The sequence below is a fragment of the Eleutherodactylus coqui genome, chromosome 5 (assembly GCF_035609145.1).
Source record: "Eleutherodactylus coqui strain aEleCoq1 chromosome 5, aEleCoq1.hap1, whole genome shotgun sequence".
NCBI lineage: Eukaryota > Metazoa > Chordata > Amphibia > Anura > Eleutherodactylidae > Eleutherodactylus > Eleutherodactylus coqui.
Genome location: NC_089841.1, coordinates 3,033,180 through 3,056,456, shown reverse-complemented (window position 1 = coordinate 3,056,456; position 23,277 = coordinate 3,033,180). Strand labels below are relative to the sequence as shown.

Here is a 23,277-nt window from a genome sequence, read left to right as displayed (position 1 = left end):
CGACGACGCTCGCACGCGCGCCATTTATCTTAGGGTAGTTGTACTATGCCTATAATCTTCCCAGGAGTGTACTCAACAACTTCCCAAAGTGTCATGGCGATCGGATGAATGGTGTAGTAATGAATAAAGGACAAACAGACAGACACGCACGCAGACAGACACGCACGCACGCACACAGACATACATTCAATTTTATATATATAGATGAGAGGGAGAATATATGGGCATCCCTGCCGAGTGCCATTTCTTATAAGGAAGGGAGGGGAGAGGATCTCATTTATTTTCAGCCTTGCATGCGGGCAACCGTAAAGCGAGAAGATCGCTCGTGTAAGCTGCACCGGAAGACCGAAGGCAAACAGCACTCTCTCCATGTACAGCCAGTCCACCCTATCAAAGGCCTTTTCGGCATCTGTACCTACTAGGGCGAGTGGTATCCTGTGGTGTTGGGCGTACCTGGCTGCATGGAGGAGTTTGATGCAGTTGTCTCTCCCCTCCCTCCCCCTAACGAAGCCCGCCTGTTCCGAGTTAATCAGACCGGCCATAAACGGCTCCAATCTTTTTGCTAGCAATTTAGACTGGAGGGACTTACCCATTAACCCCCGTTCCCCATTAAACAAAGACACCATACAACTATATGCTGGCATATTGTGGGTAGGCCACAGCCTTTATTTAACTGTATAAAACCTTTTAACGAATCCTCTATTTTTCTCCTTCCATGCCAAAAAATAAAATGTCCGATTCTAACGTCGTAAAAAACTGAGGCGTAAGAAGGCCCCTCTCGGCCTGAAAAAGCCCTTCCATTTCTTGCTGGCATGGAAGTCCTCAAATTCCGCCTACCGGCTGTGACAACTTCCTGTAACATGCATCCCCCCAATCCCTCTAATAATTCTCTTCATCCCCCCCCCTCAGCTCAGAGGGCGGGTGGGCGGGCGTCTTCACTCTTCTTCTCCCGGTCCAGAATGATCTTCCTCTTCCTTCTTCTTCCTCTAACCCTGCTAACTCCACCCCTACCACTTGGTCACTTCCTTTCTTCCTGACCCCTCCCCTCCAGTCCTCAGCATCTTCGCCAGTAAGCTTTGCTGCTATCTAGACTGGAGGGACTTACCCATTAACCCCCGTTCCCCATTAAACAAAGACACCATACAACTATATGCTGGCATATTGTGGGTAGGCCACAGCCTTTATTTAACTGTATAAAACCTTTTAACGAATCCTCTATTTTTCTCCTTCCATGCCAAAAAATAAAATGTCCGATTCTAACGTCGTAAAAAACTGAGGCGTAAGAAGGCCCCTCTCGGCCTGAAAAAGCCCTTCCATTTCTTGCTGGCATGGAAGTCCTCAAATTCCGCCACGAAGGATGCAGCATATTACTATGCTGCACTCCGCCCCCCACATGCCAGCAAAAGAGCCGACTCTACCCCATCCTGCAACCTAGATAAAAAGGTATCTAGCCCTATGTCGCTAAGGTGCACTCCGTCACCTCGCATCATCCCGCGCTCTCTTCTCTCCAGCTCCCAATGACGTATTGCTATCCCACCTAAAGCTCGCACATGCTTTGATATCCTAAAATTGACAGTCTTCCTCACTCTCTCGATGGCTTCATTATCTCTTGCCTCTCTCCAAATTCTTCTGGCCACGATGTCTGACCAAACGATTATGACCCTCTTAAAAAATTCCTTGAAACGAAAAATATCCGCTTTCATCAATGCTATCAACTCCGCCACCTTTATCTTCCCAAGGTCATTTCCTCCAGCGTGAATAACTAATATCACTCTGTCATTCTTCCAGCTGCTGATTTTTAGAACCTCCTGGAGCAGCCTGGGCCATTGTAATCCTCTAATACCAAGCCAACGCACTTGCACATTAAGGCCTAAATTCACTCCAATGGGCCTATTTCTGGCTCTCTTTTCCGCCCAGTATACATAGGAGTGGCCCACCACCCATACTGTCCAATCCGACACTGTGAATAAAATAAAAGAACAAAACCAAAGCAGAAATCGCAACACCATAAACAATATTTATAGAACTCTCAGATTTGGCCGAACATATGACCGATATGCATCTGATTTCCAACGACCCACCTTCTTAACCCCCTCGATACCCATGCCACACGCAAAAGCGGACGTTGCCGCTCCGATCCTAAACGAATGTGATCCGAATTCCGAGGGGTTAAGGCCTAGCCTTCTAATGCTATTCCGCATGACCGCCGTGAATTGGTATTTAGTTAGGGGAAAACCCGACGCATGGCACAAAAACGGACCAGTCCCACAGTGTCTCTTGGCGAACTCCTTTACCAGTAACACCGGGCACCACTTTGTCCCCAATTTTCCCACTCTAATCCATTCTCCCATCCCGTATATGTCTGTCTTCGATCTTCTGACACCTATCTTAATACAGTCTTCGTCAATTACCACGTCTGAGAAAAACAGCCCCCCGGGCTTTGATTTGCACGACGATACTAACTCCCCGATGCGTAACGCGGCAAAAAAGGCGATGGAAAAAGCCGCGCGAAAAAGCTCTGCTTCGGAAGCATCCATGCAGACCGACTCCACCACGTTGAGGATAGCGTTTAATAACTCGAACGTGATAGGGCGCCTGCCGTCCTTGGTCACCCTGTCCTTCTTCCACCCTTTTATTATTTGCCCAAAAACGAAGTCCTTCGTCACGTCTCTTGACCCGTGTAAGCGCAACAAAAATGCTATAGCCGATAGTCGTTTTTTCGCCGCATCCGCTGATGACCCGCTTTTACGCATCGCGGACAGGACATCTAATGTTACCGCCCTTGCTCTTTCTTCTGTTGGAAAAATTCCACCCGCCGCTGCTAACCATTCTTTCCATACTTTGTTATATCGGTTCCATGTGGTACTTGTTACTGACGCTTTAACGAGAGCTAACAGCTCTCCTCTATCACTTCCCACAAGAAAGCAGGGCAACATACCCCCTCGACCTCCGCCGTCGGGTGCAGCTCCCTGAAATGTGACATCTGAAAACGAGAAAGAGCATCAGCAGTAGCATTCAAATATCCTGGTACATGTCTCGCTTTAAACTTAACATTGTGCTGTAAACACCGTAAGATCAAATGGCGTAATGCTGCCAGCACCAACGTTGAGGATGACGATTGCTTGTTGACTATTTGCACCACCGATTGATTATCTGACCAAAAACAAATATTACCGTTGGCCAACCTCTGGCCCCATATTTCCATTGCCACCACCAAAGGGAAAATCTCCAATAACGCTGTGTTTTTTATCCATTTTCTTTCAATCCATGTATCCGGCCATGCAGCACAACACCATTGATCACCCAATATTACTCCGAATCCGTATGAACCAGCTGCATCCGATACCAAACCGATCTCTTCATTCTGTTTCTCCTCCTCCAGACATATTACTTGACCGTTAAATGAACTCAGAAAAACTCTCCATATGTGCAGGTCTGACCTCATCCCTTTTGTCACCCTGACAAAATGATGGGGTTCCTTTACCCCTTTCGTTGCTAGTGACAACCGCCGGGAAAAAGCTCGCCCCATCGGAATGACCTTGCACGCGAAATTCAACAACCCTAACAATACTTGAAGTTGGTGCAGTGTTACCTTCCGAGAACTGCCCACCAACTCCACAACTTGGCGCAAACGCGCCACTTTTTCATCCGGCAAGTGGAAAGTCATTTCCTCCGTGTCGATTTCTATACCTAAAAAACCGAGCCTCGATGCGGGGCCAACCGTCTTCTCGTCCGACAAGGGGACCCCGGCTTTTTTCATCAAACTACGAAACGACGAAAGTAAAAACTCGCAGGCCGTCGAATTTGCCTGACCAACAAAAAGAAAATCATCCAAATAATGTGATACCGATGAGATGCCCGTCTCCACTCTTAACATCCATTCCAAGAATGAACTAAAAACCTCAAAATAATAACAGGAGATAGAGCAACCCATCGGTAGGCACATGTCAACAAAAAACTGGTCCTCGATGCTGCATCCCAGCAGATGAAAACACTGCGGATGCACCGGCAGGAGCCGGAAAGCCGATTCAATATCGGCCTTTGCCAACCAAGCGCCTTTACCTGCCTGTCTAACTAATGCAACCGCGCAGTCGAAAGACGCATAAGACACCGCCGCTTGCTCTTTTGATATTCCGTCGTTGACTGATTCACCCGACGGATAGGATAGGTGATGGATAAGTCTGAACTTGCCAGCTTCCTTCTTCGGAACCAGTCCCAAAGGGGAAACCCGCAAGTTCACGAAAGGCGGTTCCCGGAACGGGCCCGCCATTCGACCCAATTCTACCTCCTTCAGCAACTTCTCCATCACCAACTGCTTATTATCGCGAGCGGACTTTAAATTCTGGCAAAAAGACGCCGACGAAACTGGGGAATGCGGGATAAAGAAACCTTCATCAAACCCCGCTCTAAGCAGGTTTGCTTCCAGTCTCCGTGGGTACCGGTCGAGCCACGGCTCCAGGTACTGGACGCTCACCGGCGTTCGCCCCTGTGCCGGGAACTCCCGTCGCTCGTTGGCGTCGGAAACAACGCAACGCCGTGTGCGAACCTCCGCAGACCGAGCATTCGTGCCGAAATTTGCACGATGCGTAAAAACGGCAGTGGCCTTCGTTGAAGGCCCAGCAAGAACCGGACGGTTTTGGGGCCGCAGCAGCCTGCTGTCCGCTGGCTCCTGCGGCCGATCCTTGAAAGCTATGTTTAACAGGTTTCTGCGCCAGGATCAACTGGATCCAAACGTCTGTCGCCTTTGACGCCCAACTGATCTGCTGTGAACCCGAAATTCTGCGACGAAAATCTTCGTCATATCGCCACCAAGCCGATCCCCCGTGCAACTTATATGCACTGTGGATCGTGTTGATGTACACGAGCAATTCCGGGCCCTTCTGCGGCTGCTGCTTGCACACTACATGTGCCAAAATCAAAAAGGCCTGTAGCCAATTCCCAAATGTTTTGGCTACTTTGGGTTTTTTCTCGCTCCCACGTTCAGTGAACCGTTCCCTGTCAACTGACACGTGTTCGACTGATAACAGCGACCAAATATCCACATAGTTACCATTTATAATTTTTGATACCACTTCGTTCTCCAGCCCCGCATCCAACGGGGCTACTCCACAAAACAGCGAGTCTGCTAATTTTAGACCCTCGCTCACCCCTGCCACCGAGGGCAGGCACCTTTGTCCTTGTGCTGGACCACCAACCTCGGGCGAGGCCGCCCTCCCCGGTTTATCATAGGACACTAGAAGCCCTTTATCCATATCATATTTATCCACCAAGGCTCTGAGAGCCACCATAAATTCATCCTTCCGGCTCGTGCCGGACACATTGTCCCAAACTTTATTTAACTGAAACGACTCACCCGCCTCGTTGACCTCCGGCATAGCCAAGGGAACGTTAGGGGCGGGCAGTGATGTTTGTTGGTACTCCCGTGCGTATCGTGCCGTGCCACTTTCTTGGGGGACACGCCGGCTCCTTGGGCTCCTTGACATTGTAGCCCCGCAGGCTGACATCCTGTTACCCGGTCTGCTCCGCTCTCCTTGTCTGATATCTGCAGAAGAAGCCGGTGACCGTGAAAACAAATTCCTCATGACCTGCATCTCCACCTCTCGGTTGCTCTGCCCTTCCCTCCAAGTCACCGCTTCTGCCTGATCACCCCGTATGAATCTGCTCCTCCTCGTCTCCTCTCGTTCTGCTGAAGATGATGAGCAGCTGCGCTCCTCGTGCGCCCTAGCTGTACGCCTGCTCCTTGCCCCCTCTACCTGCCTGCACCTATCCTGCCCTATAATTCTACCGCTGCTATGATGGGGGCGGCTTAAGCTATTGTGCGCTGCGCAATGCTCCGGGGAGTCCCTCTCTACACTGCTGCTGGTAGAAACCCTGAACTCCCTGCGCCTGGCTGAAAACACAGGTGGAGGCCCCCGGCCCCCCCGCGCTATGGCGCGAAAATTCGCCGCCTCTTCTTCGCTGTCTGCCGGCCTGCTGCGCGCTGGTGAGCGAAAATGCGCTGATTTTCCGCTCCCGGCGCCCGCCCCATACCACGCTGTGGTGCGAACTGTCGCTGTTTTTGAGCGATGAAATGATCGCCCCTTCCGCGCTGTAGCGCGAAATTCGTCCGCCTCCTCTATTCTGGTCGCTGCCCCCCCCCTGTCCCCCCCTAAGTGCTGGTGGCGAATATTCTGCCCTCTGTTTGACTGGCCCTTTTCGGTTCCCCTCCCTCCCCCCCCACTCTCCCCCCCGCTACTCGCGGCGCACGATGAGGGAGATGCACTCTCTGGCATCTCCCTCCTAACGGTCGCTGCATCTCCGCGGCCGGATCTATATCCTGTGCGCGGAACCCTACGCGCGCCTGCTGCTGCACGTGGCGATCGCTCCGGGACCTCGCTCCTTGGGACCTCGCTCCTTGTACTGCCGTCAGCCGCGGGGATACCTCCTCCCGTGCTGGACTTACCCGACCTGGACGCTACCGTACCTCCACGGGTAAGTGTTGTCCTCTCCGCTACCTCTGGCTCACCGACTCCCATGCGTTCCGCTGGTTCCGCCTCCTCCCTACCGCGCTGAGACCGCACGGCGCTGTTCCCTCCGAGTCGCTCCGGTCTTGGGCTGCTGTTCCGTCCGCCTCTCTTCGCCACCGGGCTGGGACTTAGTCGCGCTGGCGGGTTTCTTCTCCGGGTTGGTCTTCCACGTGGCTCCTCGCTGCTGGGCAAAACCGGCTGGCTGGTGCTCGCTCCTTCTTCCACCGCTGTCGTCCCCGAAAGGTCTTCAGCCATCTTCACGAGCCAGCTTGTGCCCTGGCTGGCCACCACGTCCTTGATCATCCGCATTAGCTCCTCCATTCTTCAGCTGTTCTGGGTCCGTCTTCACTCTTCTTCTCCCGGTCCAGAATGATCTTCCTCTTCCTTCTTCTTCCTCTAACCCTGCTAACTCCACCCCTACCACTTGGTCACTTCCTTTCTTCCTGACCCCTCCCCTCCAGTCCTCAGCATCTTCGCCAGTAAGCTTTGCTGCTATCTAGCCCACAGCTTCATATCTAAATTAATCAGAGATATGGGGCGGTAACTGCCGCACAATTCTGGGTCCTTATTATCTTTGAGGATTAACGTAATATGTGCTTCTTGGGATTGACGCGGCAGGGATGCCCCCTCCCAAAAGGTCATTAAACAAAGATGTCAGTCTTGGTTTTAATATAGGGAGGAAGGCTTTATAATATTGTATCGGTAGACCGTCTGGCCCCGGACTTTTATTGGGGGGACTCGAGGCAATCAGCGCCTCCACCTCCTTCTGTGTGACTTGTGTGACCAGCATTGCGGCTCCTGCAGAGTTCAGTTTTGGCATATTAAGTTGTTCCAGGAATCTATCTACGTGGGCCGCAGGATTCTCTACCGGAGGAGTATTATGGGTGTCTCGGAGGTTGTACAGATTCGAGTAGAACCTCTGAAACTCCGCTGCAATGTCTCTGGAGGTGGTCAGGGTCGCCCCCGTGGGGGATTTGATCACTTTGATTTGGTTTTTTGCCCTAGCCTTTTTAATCATCGATGACATGAGCTTGCTGCCTTTATTTCCCTGGGCGTATATCTTGTGTCTGAAATGCAGCAGGTTTTTGTTAAATTTAGCGTTGAGCAGGAGTTTCAGGTCTGCTCTTGCTGCCGCAAGTTCAGCCATGTTCTGCTTCGCCTGGGAGAGTTTCACAGTCAACTCCAAACTGGCGATCCGTGAAAGCTTCTCATCGATCGCTTTCTGATTTCTTTTCTTGATACGTGAGCCCAGGGCTATAAGTAGGCCTCGCATATAAGCCTTATGGGCTTCCCAAACCAAAGGTGAACTCGACTCTTCTGTTGAGTTGAGACAAAAATACTCTTCTAGGTATTTTGATAAGTACTCTCTATCCTCCATTTGATCCAGAAGGGAGGAATTCAATGACCATCTCCATTCCCTGGCTAATGGCTGAGGGAGGCGCAGAGATGTATGCACCGGGGCGTGATCAGAGATCGTCATTGTATCAATGTTCGAGCTGATCAGGGACGGAAGTAGGGAGGAGGAGACCAGGACGTAATCCAATCTCTGGAATGTGGAATGCACAGAGGAGAAAAATGAAAAATCTTTCGTGGTAGGGTGCAAGGTGCGCCAGGTATCTACCAAACCCAAATCCTGGAGCCGTTTGACCAATTTTTTCAGTTTACCTTGGGATATATGTGAGCGGCCCAAAGAGGAGTCTACAGTGGGATTGAGTGTGACGTTTAGGTCACCCACTAAAATAATCTGGCCTTCGCTGAAGTGTTTTAAAATTTCAAGCTGCTTGAGCAACCATGGAATCTGCTCTGTATTTGGAGTGTATAAGTTGGCTAGAGTTAGTTTTGTATTGTTCAGAGTGCCCCTGATGAACAGGACTCTGCCTTTGTCGTCCCTAAACTGAGCCTCCTCGACAAAATTAATTGATCTATGAAGGAAAATGGAGACCCCTTTCGAGGCCGACGAGGGATGAGTGCAATGGAATGCCCTGGGGAATGACTTCCCTGGCAGGGAGAAGGTTTTATTACCTTTGTAGTGGGTCTCCTGGAGGAAGAGAATTTTAGTGTCGTACCTCCTCAGTAGCAGCTCGAGGCTGTGTCGTTTGGAGGGCGAGTTGAGACCTTTGGCGTTGAAGGAGGTGAGACGCAGTCCATTCATGGCGAAATCCCTGTACTAAATATGAGAGAAAGCACACGTGAGTAAACAACACAGAGCTAGCAGTTGCAGAGAGTGAAAAAAGCCTGCGTTAGCACTCTCCTACGCGATACCTGGGCTTGTTGGCGGGGGGTGAGGCGAGGGAAGGAGGGAAAGGTAAGACAGGTGGGGAAGAAAGATACAAGAAGGTGGGGGTTCGCACAAATCTAAATCAACAGAACAAACAACGTAAAGATAAATCCATGCAGCAGAGCTTCTGCTGGCAGAGAAAACGTGTTTTGAGTGAGCCCCGAGGGGGGGGGTCCGTTGACTCCCTACTTAGGGCCCACTCTGGGGGCAGCCTACTGAGATCCCACCAAACAACGATTCTGGTGGGAGGTCAGAGAATTAGTTACGGCCTGGACGATACAGGCACCCACAAGCCCACTATCAAGTGACAAGAAACACAGAACCAGCCAAACATAGGAACAGGCAGTTCTAAAGACTTGCATCAATATCGAATAATAATCGTCTCATAAAACATGCTCATAACATTCTTCATAGTCACCGGCCCGGGTAGTGTGTTTTACGATACCAAGTCCCGATAAAGGAGCGTCATGCCGACAAGAAAACGAACAGTCTTCCAATTCTCCCGAGAGGCTCCATAGCGGTCCGTTGATCCGCACCACACCAGCCCTATGTTGCAGCATGCTGTAGAAACAAAGCGTTAGGAGGAAAAAGGAGAAAACTGGAACCATCAGACCACCGAGGGGCTATCCCCCAAGCCGCTCACGGATTGGCTATTAGAGGGAAAAGCCCGACGGCTTGTCGCCACGTCTGGGGGCAAAACAGGAGAGACCACTCTCCGGCCTTAGTGAATCACGAGTCCTGTTTGGGCTTTTTCTTTTTCCCTTTCAGGGATTTCGCGCTGCCCGCCAGCAGCCAGTCTCCTGGGCTCTCTAAAGGTTGGAACTGGGGGAGGTCCGGGAGAGGTTGCCAATTGGGAAGTTCGATCGGATCTATTTCCAGGAGGCCCCACAGCTCCCGCATCTCTTCTTGGGTGCGTATGTTGACCCTCTTGCCCTTGATGGTCGCACTGATGCCAAAAGGAAACAACCACGCGTATCTGATCTCACGGGCTTTCAGGACTTCCAGCAATGGACGCAAGGCTCGGCGCTTTGCTAGGGTAGAGGGTGCCAGGTCCTGGAATATCGAAATAGGCGCTCCTTTGAACTTCAGATCCTTAAAGGTTCTGGCCGCCCTAAGAACCGCGACTGCGTCTGAGAAGGACAATAATTTACATATAACGTCCCTTGGCGGCTCCGAGGGGCCCGACGGCGGTCTTAGGGCCCGATGTATCCTTTCAACGCACATAGTGGACGATCTCTCCTCTCCCAATAAGGCGGCAAAAATAACTTTGGCGACTTTATCAAGGCATTCGTTTGCATAAGATTCAGGGATGCCTTTAAAGCGCAAATTATTCCGCCTGTTCCTGTTTTCTAAGTCTTCTTGAAGCAGGAGCGATCTATTTAAATGCAGGTACTATTCCTTTAAGGCTTGCTCAATTTGCAGAGAGTGAGAAGCAATGGCTGCAGAGGAGGACTCAAGATCTTCCACCCTGTGCCTCATTTGTTTGAATTCTTCTTTTATCTCTGCTAAGTCAGCACTAATGGGACGCAGGGCTTGTGATATCAGGTTCTTCATGAAGCCCCTGGATACGGACTCACCATCCTCCTCCTCCGAGGTCTGCTCCTCTTCTTCTTCATGGCTGAGAGCGGGAGCGAGCGCTCGTGCCGGCGCCATCTTAGCCGGGGGCCGCGGGGAGCGAGATGAACGATCCTTAAAGAAACCCCTCATGTCTGCTTGCGTTTTGGATGGGCGAGGGGTGCCCTGCAGGTCAGTGCTCTTCTCCTTATTCGTTTTGCCCATCTTTTTATCGGCTGGACGCTGCTGTAAGGTGCTGTGGGTGCCCGTTTGCGGGAGCGCAGCTATCAAGCAGCCATTGCGCTCGGCGTCCAGGCTCCACCCCCCTTTTCCACTCGCCATAATCTTTGAAAATTCCTGCAGAACAGGAGAAGTCCCAGAAGATTGGAAAAGGGCAAATGTTGTCCCTATCTTCAAAAAAGGGAAGAAGGTGGATCCAGGCAACTACAGTCCTGTGAGCCTGACTTCTATAGCAGGAAAGATCTTTGAACAAATTATTAAACAGCGTGTATGCAAGTACTTGGATGAGAATGGAGTAATTAACCAGAGCCAGCATGGGTGTGTAACAAACAAGTCATGCCAGACTAATCTAATTTCCTTCAATGATAGTATTACTGACTGGGATGATCAGGGAAATGCGGTGGATATAGTATATCTGGACTTTAGTAAAGCATTTGACAAAGTATCTCATACCATACTTATTGAACAAATGACCAAATCTGGGATTGACAAGACAACTGTTAGGTGGATTCACAACTGGCTGAGTGATCGTACCCAAAGAGTGGTCATAAATGGCTACACATCCAAGTGGGAGAATGTATCAAGTGGGGAACCACAAGGCTCTGTCCTGGGCCCAGTGTTGGTCAACATTGTTATAAATGATCTGGAGGAGGGAATTGAGTGGAAACTGATCAAATTTACCTACGACACAACGCTAGGAGGGATAGCTAACACTAGGGAAAAGAGGGAGAGGATTCAGAAAGATCTAGACAAGCTTGCACAGTGGGCGGCGGCTAAAAGAATGGTATTTAACAAGGAGAAATGCAAAGTCCTACATCTGGGCAAGAAAAATGAAGAAAGCACATACAGAATGGGAGGAATTGGGCTAAGCAGCAGCACATGTGAAAAAGACTTGGGTATACTAATAGATCATAGACTGAACATGAGTCAACAATGTGATGCAGCAGCCAAAAAGGCAAACACAATTCTGGGATGTATTAAGAGAAGCATAGAGTCTAGATCACGTGAGGTCATTATCTCCCTCTACTCTTCCTTAGGGTGGACACCCACTGGCGTCTTTTTCTATCTTGCGCTGCGAGAACAAATGAAAACACTCGCCTCGCAGCACAAGAAAAATGCTGGAACATCGCCAGTGTATTCAAGGGGGCCAGCGGCAGCAGCGCAAGCCCCACTGAAAACAGGGAAAATACCACGGATTTCTGCCACAGCTGTCACAGTTAACTGGTAACAGTTAATGTCGAGCAACGGCCTGCCTATACCAATAGGAGGATACCGGGAACCGACCGTGATAGCTGGGAAGGCGGGGCTACGCCAGTAAGGGATACTGGTGGTAGATGTGCTCGACAAGAATGCACACGCTGGGCATGAATAATTATCACGCTGAGCATGAGTATATTAAAGAACTGCTATGCAGAGATGTTGGAAGCGCTGCAGAGTAACGTGCCTGCAGCATCACAGGCCCAGAGAGCTGTGCTAAAGACCACTGTAAAAGCCTTATCAGCTCGGCAGCGGTTTGCCAATCCGCAGGGCCATGTGGGAAGAGTCACATAAAGGACTTCAGACCGGTTTTAGTCCCACCGGAGTCTGAATTTGTCCTGTGGTGCCAAACACGGTCAGGCCTACATGGCCGTGCCTATGAGGCTGTAGTAGAGCCCATCCCTATAGATGGTCACCCCTCTTTACTGGCTGCCCGGAGCCTGGCTACTGTGACCAATGGGAAGGTGCTGGTCCGCCCCATCAATATTGGGAGTATGCCTGCCCAGGTGAATAAATATACTGCTGTGGCACAAGTGTCCCTGCTGGAGCCACCGATGTGTGTGAGAGTGAGACTGACGGTGTGTTGTGGGGGGCTCAGTCCACACAGGCAGGATCCCCTACAGGGTGTTACAGGGGGCTCAGTCCGTACTGACAGGTTCCCCTACAGGGTGTTACAGGGGGCTCAGTCCACACAGGCAGGATCCCCTACAGGGTGTTACAGGGGGCTCAGTCCGTACTGGCAGGTTCCCCTACAGTGTGTTTCAGGGGGCTCACTCCGTACTGGCAGGTTCCCCTGAGTCTCCCCCCTGGCTCTCTGAGCTACATATTGGGGTTAACCAGATACCCCCTGATCAGGCTCAGGGAATAAAAAATGTGGCTCTAGAGAAGAAAGACACATTTCAGCAGACATAGCCTTGATTTTGGCCAGGTCAAGGACCTCTGCCTCTCTATCCCCACCAACGGTCACATGCCTATTAAGGAGAGATATAGGCCTATTTCACCTTCCTTCTATCAACATGTCAACAAGAAATGAAGGATCATCATATTATTCGGGAGAGACAAGGAACGGGAACGCCGTCTCCCCGCCCCTTGTCCATAGCCATCAATGGGAGGAGGCAGGAAGGGCACTTAGCTCCACCCCCATTCTGCCCCCTCCAATTACAAAGAACGAGCCGGGAGCAGAGGTGAGCCTGCGATGGAGAGGGAGGGGAAAGGGGTAACGGCATGGTATTCTCGGCGTAAATGCACAGGGACCTATGCCATCTGAACGGGCACACAAACGCTTGATTTGTGCGCCCATTCACCAGTTTTATCTCTCCCAATGTAGCGTATATCGGCTGGCCGTGTAAACGGCGACTGAAATACGATCATGGGAAAAAGCCCTCAAGGAAGGCAATTTCCTTAGTCTCAAACCACGAGGGATCGTTTTTTTCTCCAGGTAATTTCCCAGAGTGGTGGCATCCCACCATATGTACAATTGTTGTGCCACACATGTCCCAGATTGTCCATGAGGTTGTTCATATTATCTGGAAGATCTGGTTGGTCGTTACCACTCATAAACAATCTGCCAGGATTATTCAGGTCTAGCAAGGAGTGTTGGGCCGGGCAGACCCGGGGGTGGACATGTCTGTATATGCAAGGACAAGAACAGGGTCGGAATGTAGATTAATGATGGAATCAGATGATGCAAGTGGAACACTTCAGAAGGACGTATCTAAGCTGGGAACGCAAACAGTGAAGAAAAAAGGAAAACCGATGCAGCTCACTGTTACATGTTCACATATAGTGATCCAGTGTCCTTGCGGAGTGAGCCACATATAGTGATCCAGTGTCCTTGCGGAGTGAGCCACATATAGTGATCCAGTGTCCTTGCGGAGTGAGCCACATATAGTGATCCAGTGTCCTTGCGGAGTGAGCCACATATAGTGATCCAGTGTCCTTGCGGAGTGAGCCACATATAGTGATCCAGTGTCCTTGCGGAGTGAGCCACATATAGTGATCCAGTGTCCTTGCGGAGTGAGCCACAGGATGTAACGGCCGAGCCCAGGCCCGGAGGAGGAGCTGAGCAGTAGGAAGAGTTGATCCAGCACCAAGGCTCTTTAAAAAAAAATCCCTTCTTCATTGAATACACATTAAACATTCCCAGGCGCACGGGGATTAAAAGAGCCGACGCGCTTCGTCTGTTATTCAGCCGTACTCCTAGCATGGCATCACGGGAGAGATCAAGCTCTTAAGTAGTATAGAAGGATATGACCTTACAATTGTCCACCCCCCCCCCCCCCCCACCCTCCTGAGGACTACCAATCATGAGTGCGATGAAGACTGCAGCTCGCCAGCAAACACATCCCTCATGCATCCCTGGAGAGAATCCCCAAACATTGGTGTAGGCGGCGTCACTAAGGGGTTAATGGTTGTCATGGCTGCTGATACCTTTGTATGTTTGCTCTGCTAATCGCCTGAGAATCTTAAACTGAATGTTACACTAAGTGCGCGGCGTGACGTTACGTGCATTGGACCTCGCTGGATGATTACTATCCGAAGGGGAAGACCTGCGAAGACCGGTTCCCCTCCCCGTAAGTAGAAGGTGCAGCCGGAGTTTCATTGTGAATGTTAATTTATTAAATTAAAATAGCAAGAGGCCAGGAAGCCATTTTGTGGGAGGAGTCACTGCATATAACATGTCTGCCTCGCCACATGAGGACTTCCGTTCTGCACTTCAGATGACTGGATTGTTTGAGCTTCCTGTTATTCACATGCTCTAAGATTATCGAATGTGTATCCAAAGAGCGAGCTTCTCTGGAGAAGATCTCTGTTCCGAAGATCCGGATAAAATGGAACAACGTAGTCCCAAGGGCCGTGCCCCAGGCGAGAGTTGTTGGGGTAGTTGTCAGGACAGCCTTTGTATCGTTGCATCCACAACTCAAGAATACTGCAGAATGGAAAAGAGATGAATGATCTGCAAGACCTAGAGAAGCCAACAACCACAAACCAAAACCAACACGACCACCACCAGCCCGCTAACTGTCACCACTCAAATGAGACATCACCGACTACATGACCATGAGACCCCCGAACACTCATCCTCCAATCAGACACCATGAGACCCCGACCACTCATCCTCCAATCAGACACCATGAGCCCCCTGACCACTCATCCTCCAATCAGACACCATGAGACCCCCAAACACTCATCCTCCAATCAGACACCATGAGACCCCCGACCACTCATCCTCCAATCAGACACCATGAGCCCCCCGACCACTCATCCTCCAATCAGACACCATGAGCCCCCCGACCACTCATCCTCCAATCAGACACCATGAGCCCCCCGACCACTCATCCTCCAATCAGACACCATGAGACCCCCGACCACTCATCCTCCAATCAGACACCATGAGACCCCCGACCACTCATCCTCCAATCAGACACCATGAGACCCCTGACCACTCATCCTCCAATCAGACACCATGAGCCCCCCGACCACTCATCCTCCAATCAGACACCATGAGCCCCCCGACCACCCATCCTCCAATCAGACACCATGAGCCCCCCGACCACTCATCCTCCAATCAGACACATAAGATAGATAAATTCTTACAAGTCAACAAAATTGTGGTGCACAAGGAACATGGGGTCGTTGGCAGCTATGGTGACTTGTGACATTGTTCCTCCCATGTAGGCATGGACCTTGTTGTGAACATATCTTCCAGACGTTTTTCCATCTTTTGGGTTCACATAGCCTGGAAGGAGAAGACGGATGAGTTGGTGACATTTCTGGCGGTTTCTGTCTGCGTCTGATAATTACCACCCATCAGCAGGCTGTAGTGTGAGGGTCTTTATATCAGCACTGCACTCAGGGGGTTCATAAACTTTCTGTACATTACACAGGGCAGAAGGGGTTAACACATGGCGCTCCACAGTCAGTGATAGCTCTGGAATATCAGGGAAGAGTTTCTAGGTGGGTCACAGGTGTAGGTGTGATTGTTCTCACCAGGTGATCCTCCTGATATGATACCTTCTGATGGCTAACAAACATACACAACGTGTAGAGCACCGCGGCGGAGCGCTGGGGCCGACTTATCTTCAGGGGAATGATTCACCCCTTTTTTACCAGTTTTCTTCTTTTATGCAGTTTACAAGACGAGAAACGAATCAAATGTCACAAAATGTTAATAAATATGTCGCATTTTTCAAAAGGTCTGCGGTGTGGAGTCACGGATGCACTTATATTACTGGCGATACATCAGGATTTAGGGTATAATAGATGATGGGAGAGATCTCTGTACTGACCCCTGATATATCCATACATAGTTATTAGAGCCCCCCTTGTTACAGTCCTGGGTATAATAGATGATGGGAGAGATCTCTGTACTGACCCCTGATATATTATACATAGTTATTAGATCGCCCCCTTGTTACAGTCCTGGGTATAATAGATGATGGCAGAGATCTCTGTACGGACCCCTGATATATCTATACATAGTTATTAGAGCGCCCCCTTGTTACAGTCCTGGGTATAATACATGTTGGGAGAGATCTCTGTACTGACCCCTAATATATTATACATAGTTATTAGAGCGCTCCCTTGTTACAGTCCTGGGTATAATAGATGATGGAGAGATCTCTGTACTGACCCCTGATATATCTATACATAGTTATTAGAGCGCCCCCTTGTTACAGTCCTGGGTATAATAGATGATGGAGAGATCTCTGTACTGACCCCTGATATATCTATACATAGTTATTAGAGCGCCCCCTTGTTACAGTCCTGGGTATAATAGATGATGGGAGAGATCTCTGTACTGACCCCCCATATATCTATACATAGTTATTAGACCGCCCCCTTGTTACAGTCCTGGGTATAATAGATGATGGGAGAGATCTCTGTACTGACCCCTGATATATTATACATAGTTATTAGAGCGCCCCTTGTTACAGTCCTGGGTATAATAGATGATGGTAGAGATCTCTGTACTGACCCCTGATATATCTATACATAGTTATTAGAGCGCCCCCTTGTTACAGTCCTGGGTATAATAGATGATGGGAGAGATCTCTGTACTGACCCCTGATATATCTATACATAGTTATTAGAGCGCCCCCTTGTTACAGTCCTGGGTATAATAGATGATGGGAGAGATCTCTGTACTGACCCTGATATATCTATACATAGTTATTAGAACGCCCCCTTGTTACAGTCCTGGGTATAATAGATGATGGGAGAGATCTCTGTACTGACCCCCCATATATCTATACATAGTTATTAGACCGCCCCCTTGTTACAGTCCTGGGTATAATAGATGATGGGAGAGATCTCTGTACTGACCCCTGATATATTATACATAGTTATTAGAGCGCCCCCTTGTTACAGTCCTGGGTATATTAGATGATGGGAGAGATCTCTGTACTGACCCCTGATATATCTATACACAGTTATTAGAGCGCCCCCTTGTTACAGTCCTGGGTATAACAGATGATAGGAGAGATCTCTGTACTGACCCCTGATATATCTATATATAGTTATTAGAGCGCCCCCTTGTTACAGTCCTGGGTATAATAGATGATGGGAGAGATCTCTGTACTGACCCCTGATATATCTATACATAGTTATTAGAGCGCCCCCTTGTTACAGTCCTGGGTATAATAGATGATGGGAGAGATCTCTGTACTGACCCTGATATATCTATACATAGTTATTAGAACGCCCCCTTGTTACAGTCCTGGGTATAATAGATGATGGGAGAGATCTCTGTACTGACCCCTGATATATCTATACATAGTTATTAGAGCGCCCCCTTGTTACAGTCCTGGGTATAATAGATGATGGGAGATCTCTGTACTGACCCCTGATATATCTATACATAGTGATTAGAGCGCCCCCTTGTTACCGTTCTGGGTACAATAGATGATGGGAGAGATCTCTGTACTGACCCCTGATATACATAGTTATTAGAGCGCCCCCTTGTTACAGTCCTGGGTATAATAGATGATGGGAGAGATCTCTGTACTGACCCCTGATATATCTGTACATAGTTATTAGAGCGCCCCCTTGTTACAGTCCTGTCTATAATAGATGATGGGAGAGATCTCTGTACTGACCCCTGATATATCTATACACAGTTATTAGAGCGCCCCCTTGTTACAGTCCTGGGTATAATAGATGATGGGAGAGATCTCTGTACTGACCCCTGATATATATATACATAGTTATTAGAGCGCCCCCTTGTTACAGTCCTGGGTATAATAGATGATGGGAGAGATCTCTTTACTGACCCCTTATATATCTATACATAGTTATTAGAGCACCCCCTTGTTACAGTCCTGGGTATAATAGAAGATGGAAGAGATCTCTGTACTGACCCCTTATATATCTATACATAGTTATTAGAGCGCCCCCTTGTTACAGTCCTGGGTATAATAGAAGATGGAAGAGATCTCTGTACTGTCCCCTGATATATCTATACATAGTTATTAGAGCGCCCCCTTGTTACAGTCCTGGGTATAATTGATGATGGGAGAGATCTCTGTACTGACCTCTGATATATCTATACATAGTTATTAGAGCGCCCTCTTCTTACAGTCCTTGGTATAATAGAAGATGGAAGAGATCTCTGTACTGACCCCTGATATATTATACATAGTTATTAGAGCGCCCCCTTGTTACAGTCCTGGGTATAATAGATGATGGGAGAGATCTCTGTACTGACCGCTGATATATTATACATAGATATTAGGTTGCCTCTCAGCTGTCTGTTTACTAAGGCAAATAATCTCAATCTTGATAGCCTCTCTGGGTATTGTAGTCCGCCCGTTATGTTTATTACTATAGTTTCCCCCTTTCTACCGGTTCAAGCTCTGATACGTCCTTCTTGAGTATCGCTGCCCAAAAGTGTCCCCAATATTCCATATGTGGTCTGACCAGTGACTTGTTAAAAGGAAGAATAATATCTTGTCATGCGCCCGTAGACCTCTTTTGATGCCCCCCATGACCCTTCTTGCCTTGGCTGCAGCTGCCTGGCACAGGGTGCTCTAGTTAAGCTTACAGTTATAATCCCCCAAGTCCTTCTCGCTGTCGGGGTCCCCAGTGGTTTCCCATTTAGTATGTAATGGTGACATGTATTTCCTGGCCGTGTGCTGCACCGCACATGTATCCGCACTAGTAATGATGACCCATTTAATACTGCCCCCCTGTGGTACCCTTTCCTGCCCCCAAGTAATCCAGATCCTCTTGTACCCGCATTCAGTCCTCTTGTGTTAATATCTTTATGTAGTTTTGTATCAGCTGATATTTTACTGCACAAACCTTCACCAGGTCATTATCACATATATTAAAGAGAAGAGGGCCAGATACTGCCCCCTGAGGTACCCCACTAGTAATGGTGACCCCTCCAATACTGCCCCCTGTGGTGCCCCACTAGTAATGATGACCCCTCCAATACTGCCCCCTGTGGTGCCCCACTAGTAATGGTGACCCCTCCAATACTGCCCCCTGTGGTGCCCCACTAGTAATGGTGACCCCTCCAATACTGCCACCTGTGGTACCCCACTAGTAATGATGACCCCTCCAATACTGCCCCCTGTGGTGCCCCACTAGTAATGATGACCCCTCCAGTACTGCCCCCTGTGGTACCCCACTAGTAATGATGACCCCTCCAGTACTGCCCCCTGTGTTACCCCACTAGTAATGGTGACCCCTCCAATACTGCCACCTGTGGTACCCCACTAGTAATGATGACCCATTTAATACTGCCCCCTGTGGTACCTCACTAGTAATGGTGACTCCTACAATACTGCCCCCTGTGGTCCCCCACTAGTAATGGTGACCATCCAATACTGCCCGCTGTGGAACCCCACTAGTAATGGTGACCCCTCCAATACTGTCCCCTGTGGTACCCCACTAGTAATGGTGACCCCTCCAATACTGCCCCCTGTGGTACCCCACTAGTAATGGTGATCCTTCCAATACTGCCCTCTTTGGTACCCCACTACTAATGGTGACCCCTCCAATACTGCCCCCTGTGGTACCCCACTAGTAATGGTGATCCTTCCAATACTTTCCCCTGTGGTACCCCACTAGTAATGATGACCCCTTCAATACTGCCCCCTTTGGTACCCAACTAGTAATGGTGACCCCTCCAATACTGCCCCCTGTCATACCTAACTAGTAATGGTGACCCCTCTGATACTGCCCCCCTGTGGTAAGCCACTAGTAATAGTGATCCTTCGCATCCTTCTCCCTGTGGTGCCCCACTAGTAATGGTGACCCCTCCAATACTGCCCCCTGAGGTACCCCACTAGTAATGGTGACCCCTCCAATACTGCCACCTGTGGTACCCCACTAGTAATGATGACCCCTCCAATACTGCCCCCTGTGGTGCCCCACTAGTAATGATGACCCCTCCAGTACTGCCCCCTGTGGTACCCCACTAGTAATGATGACCCCTCCAGTACTGCCCCCTGTGTTACCCCACTAGTAATGGTGACCCCTCCAATACTGCCACCTGTGGTACCCCACTAGTAATGATGACCCATTTAATACTGCCCCCTGTGGTACCTCACTAGTAATGGTGACTCCTACAATACTGCCCCCTGTGGTCCCCCACTAGTAATGGTGACCATCCAATACTGCCCGCTGTGGAACCCCACTAGTAATGGTGACCCCTCCAATACTGTCCCCTGTGGTACCCCACTAGTAATGGTGACCCCTCCAATACTGCCCCCTGTGGTACCCCACTAGTAATGGTGATCCTTCCAATACTGCCCTCTTTGGTACCCCACTACTAATGGTGACCCCTCCAATACTGCCCCCTGTGGTACCCCACTAGTAATGGTGATCCTTCCAATACTTTCCCCTGTGGTACCCCACTAGTAATGATGACCCCTTCAATACTGCCCCCTTTGGTACCCAACTAGTAATGGTGACCCCTCCAATACTGCCCCCTGTCATACCTAACTAGTAATGGTGACCCCTCTGATACTGCCCCCCTGTGGTAAGCCACTAGTAATAGTGATCCTTCGCATCCTTCTCCCTGTGGTGCCCCACTAGTAATGGTGACCCCTCCAATACTGCCCCCTGTGGTACCCCACTAGTACTGGTGACCCCTCCAATACTGCCCCCTGTGGTACCCCACTAGTAATGGTGATCCTTCCAATACTTTCCCCTGTGGTACCCCACTAGTAATGATGACCCCTTCAATACTGCCCCCTTTGGTACCCAACTAGTAATGGTGACCCCTCCAATACTGCCCCCTGTCATACCTAACTAGTAATGGTGACCCCTCTGATACTGCCCCCCTGTGGTAAGCCACTAGTAATGGTGATCCTTCGCATCCTTCTCCCTGTGGTGCCCCACTAGTAATGGTGAACCCTTTAATACTGCCCCCTGTGGTACTCCACTAGTAATAGTGACTTCTTCAATACTGCCCCCTGTGGTAACGCATTGGTAATTGTGACCCCCTTCAATACTGCCCGCTGTGGTACCGCACTAGCAATGTAATGCCTCTAATACTGCCCCCTGTGGAATCCCACTAGTAATGATGACCGCTCCAATACTGCCCCCTGTATTACCCCACTAGTAATGGTGACCCCTCCACTTCTGACCCCTATGGTACCCCACTAGTAATGGTGACCCCTCCAATACTGTCCCCTTTGGTACCCCACTAGTAATGGTGACCCCTCCAATACTGCCCCCTGCGGTACCCCACTAGTAATGGTGATCCTTCCAATACTTCTCCCTTTGGTACCCCACTAGTAATGGTGACCCCTCCAATACTGCCCCCTGTGGTACCGCACTAGTAATGGTGATCCTTCCAATTCTTCCCCCTGTGGTACCCCACTAGTAATGGTGATCCTTCCAATACTTCCCCCTGTGGTACCCCACTACTAATGGTGATCCTTCCAATACTGACACCTGTGGTACCCCAATAGTAGTGATGACCCATTTAATACTGCCCCCCTGTGGTGCCCCACTAGTAATGGTGACCCTCCAATACTGCCCCTGGGGTACCCCACTAGTAATGATAACCCCTCCAATACAGCCCCTTGTGGAACCCCACAAGTAGTAGTGATTCTTCCAATACTGCCCCCTGTGGTACCCCACTAGTAATGGTGATCCTTCCAATACTGCCCTCTTTGGTACCCCACTAGTAATGGTGACCCCTCCAATACTGCCCCCTGTGGTACCCCACTAGTAATGGTGATCCTTCCAATACTTTCCCCTGTGGTACCCCACTAGTAATGATGACCCCTTCAATACTGCCCCCTTTGGTACCCAACTAGTAATGGTGACCCCTCCAATACTGCCCCCTGTCGTACCTAACTAGTAATGGTGACCCCTCTGATACTGCCCCCCTGTGGTAAGCCAGTAGTAATGGTGATCCTTCGCAACCTTCTCCCTGTGGTGCCCCACTCGTAATGGTGAACCCTTTAATACTGCCCCCTGTGGTACCCCACTAGTAATGATGATCCTTCCAATACTTTCCACTGTGGTACCCCACTAGTAATGATGACCCCTTCAATACTGCCCCCTTTGGTACCCAACTAGTAATGGTGACCCCTCCAATACTGCCCCCTGTCGCACCCCACTAGTAATGGTGATCCTTTCAATACTGACACCTGTGGTACCCCACTAGTAATGATGACCCATTTAATACTGCCCCCCTGTGGTACCTCACTAGTAATGGTGACTCCTACAATACTGCCCCCTGTGGTGCCCCACTAGTAATGGTGACCCTCCAATACTGCCCTCTTTGGTACCCCACTAGTAATGGTGACCCCTCCAATACTGTCCCCTGTGGTACCCCACTAGTAATGGTGACCCCTCCAATACTGCCCCCTGTGGTACCCCACTAGTAATGGTGATCCTTCCAATACTTCTCCCTTTGGTACCCCACTAGTAATGGTGATCCTTCCAATACTGCCCTCTTTGGTACCCCACTACTAATGGTGACCCCTCCAATACTGCCCCCTGTGGTACCCCACTAGTAATGGTGATCCTTCCAATACTTTCCCCTGTGGTACCCCATTAGTAATGATGACCCCTTCAATACTGCCCCCTTTGGTACCCAGCTAGTAATGGTGACCCCTCCAATACTGCCCCCTGTCATACCTAACTAGTAATGGTGACCCCTCTGATACTGCCCCCCTGTGGTAAGCCACTAGTAATGGGTGATCCTTCGCATCCTTCTCCCTGTGGTGCCCCACTAGTAATGGTGACCCCTCCAATACTGCCCCCTGTGGTACCCCACTAGTACTGGTGACCCCTCCAATACTGCCCCCTGTGGTACCCCACTAGTAATGGTGATCCTTCCAATACTTTCCCCTGTGGTACCCCACTAGTAATGATGACCCCTTCAATACTGCCCCCTTTGGTACCCAACTAGTAATGGTGACCCCTCCAATACTGCCCCCTGTCATACCTAACTAGTAATGGTGACCCCTCTGA

General features: G+C 49.8%; 2 protein-coding genes across 4 annotated transcripts in view; both read right to left on the bottom strand.

The window, feature by feature from the left end:
- Positions 1-635: 635 nt before the first annotated feature.
- On the bottom strand, positions 636-6,977 carry LOC136627262 (uncharacterized). Of its 3 annotated transcripts, XM_066602214.1 has the most exons (4): positions 6,464-6,977; positions 5,354-5,542; positions 2,939-2,983; positions 636-1,960 (listed from the first exon to the last, which is right to left on the bottom strand). In XM_066602214.1, the coding sequence occupies exons 1-4, from the start codon at positions 6,825-6,827 to the stop codon at positions 1,371-1,373; spliced, it is 1,188 nt and encodes a 395-aa protein (XP_066458311.1). In that variant the 5' UTR covers positions 6,828-6,977; the 3' UTR covers positions 636-1,370. The 3 variants fall into 3 exon arrangements, 2 of the variants coding, with proteins under 2 accessions (XP_066458311.1, XP_066458310.1); XR_010792764.1 differs by having other exon boundaries at positions 2,939-5,542; XM_066602213.1 differs by having other exon boundaries at positions 636-2,983.
- Positions 6,978-14,471: 7,494 nt separating this feature from the next.
- Positions 14,472-23,277, bottom strand: part of LOC136627215 (tyrosinase-like) — a 49,393-nt gene continuing 40,587 nt past the window's right edge. The window contains exons 6-7 of the mRNA XM_066602144.1: positions 15,433-15,574; positions 14,472-14,764 (exon numbers count right to left, since the gene is read on the bottom strand). Of these exons, the coding sequence (XP_066458241.1) occupies positions 14,581-14,764; positions 15,433-15,574 (326 nt within the window). The 3' untranslated portion in view covers positions 14,472-14,580. The remainder of the gene's footprint in view (positions 14,765-15,432; positions 15,575-23,277) is intronic.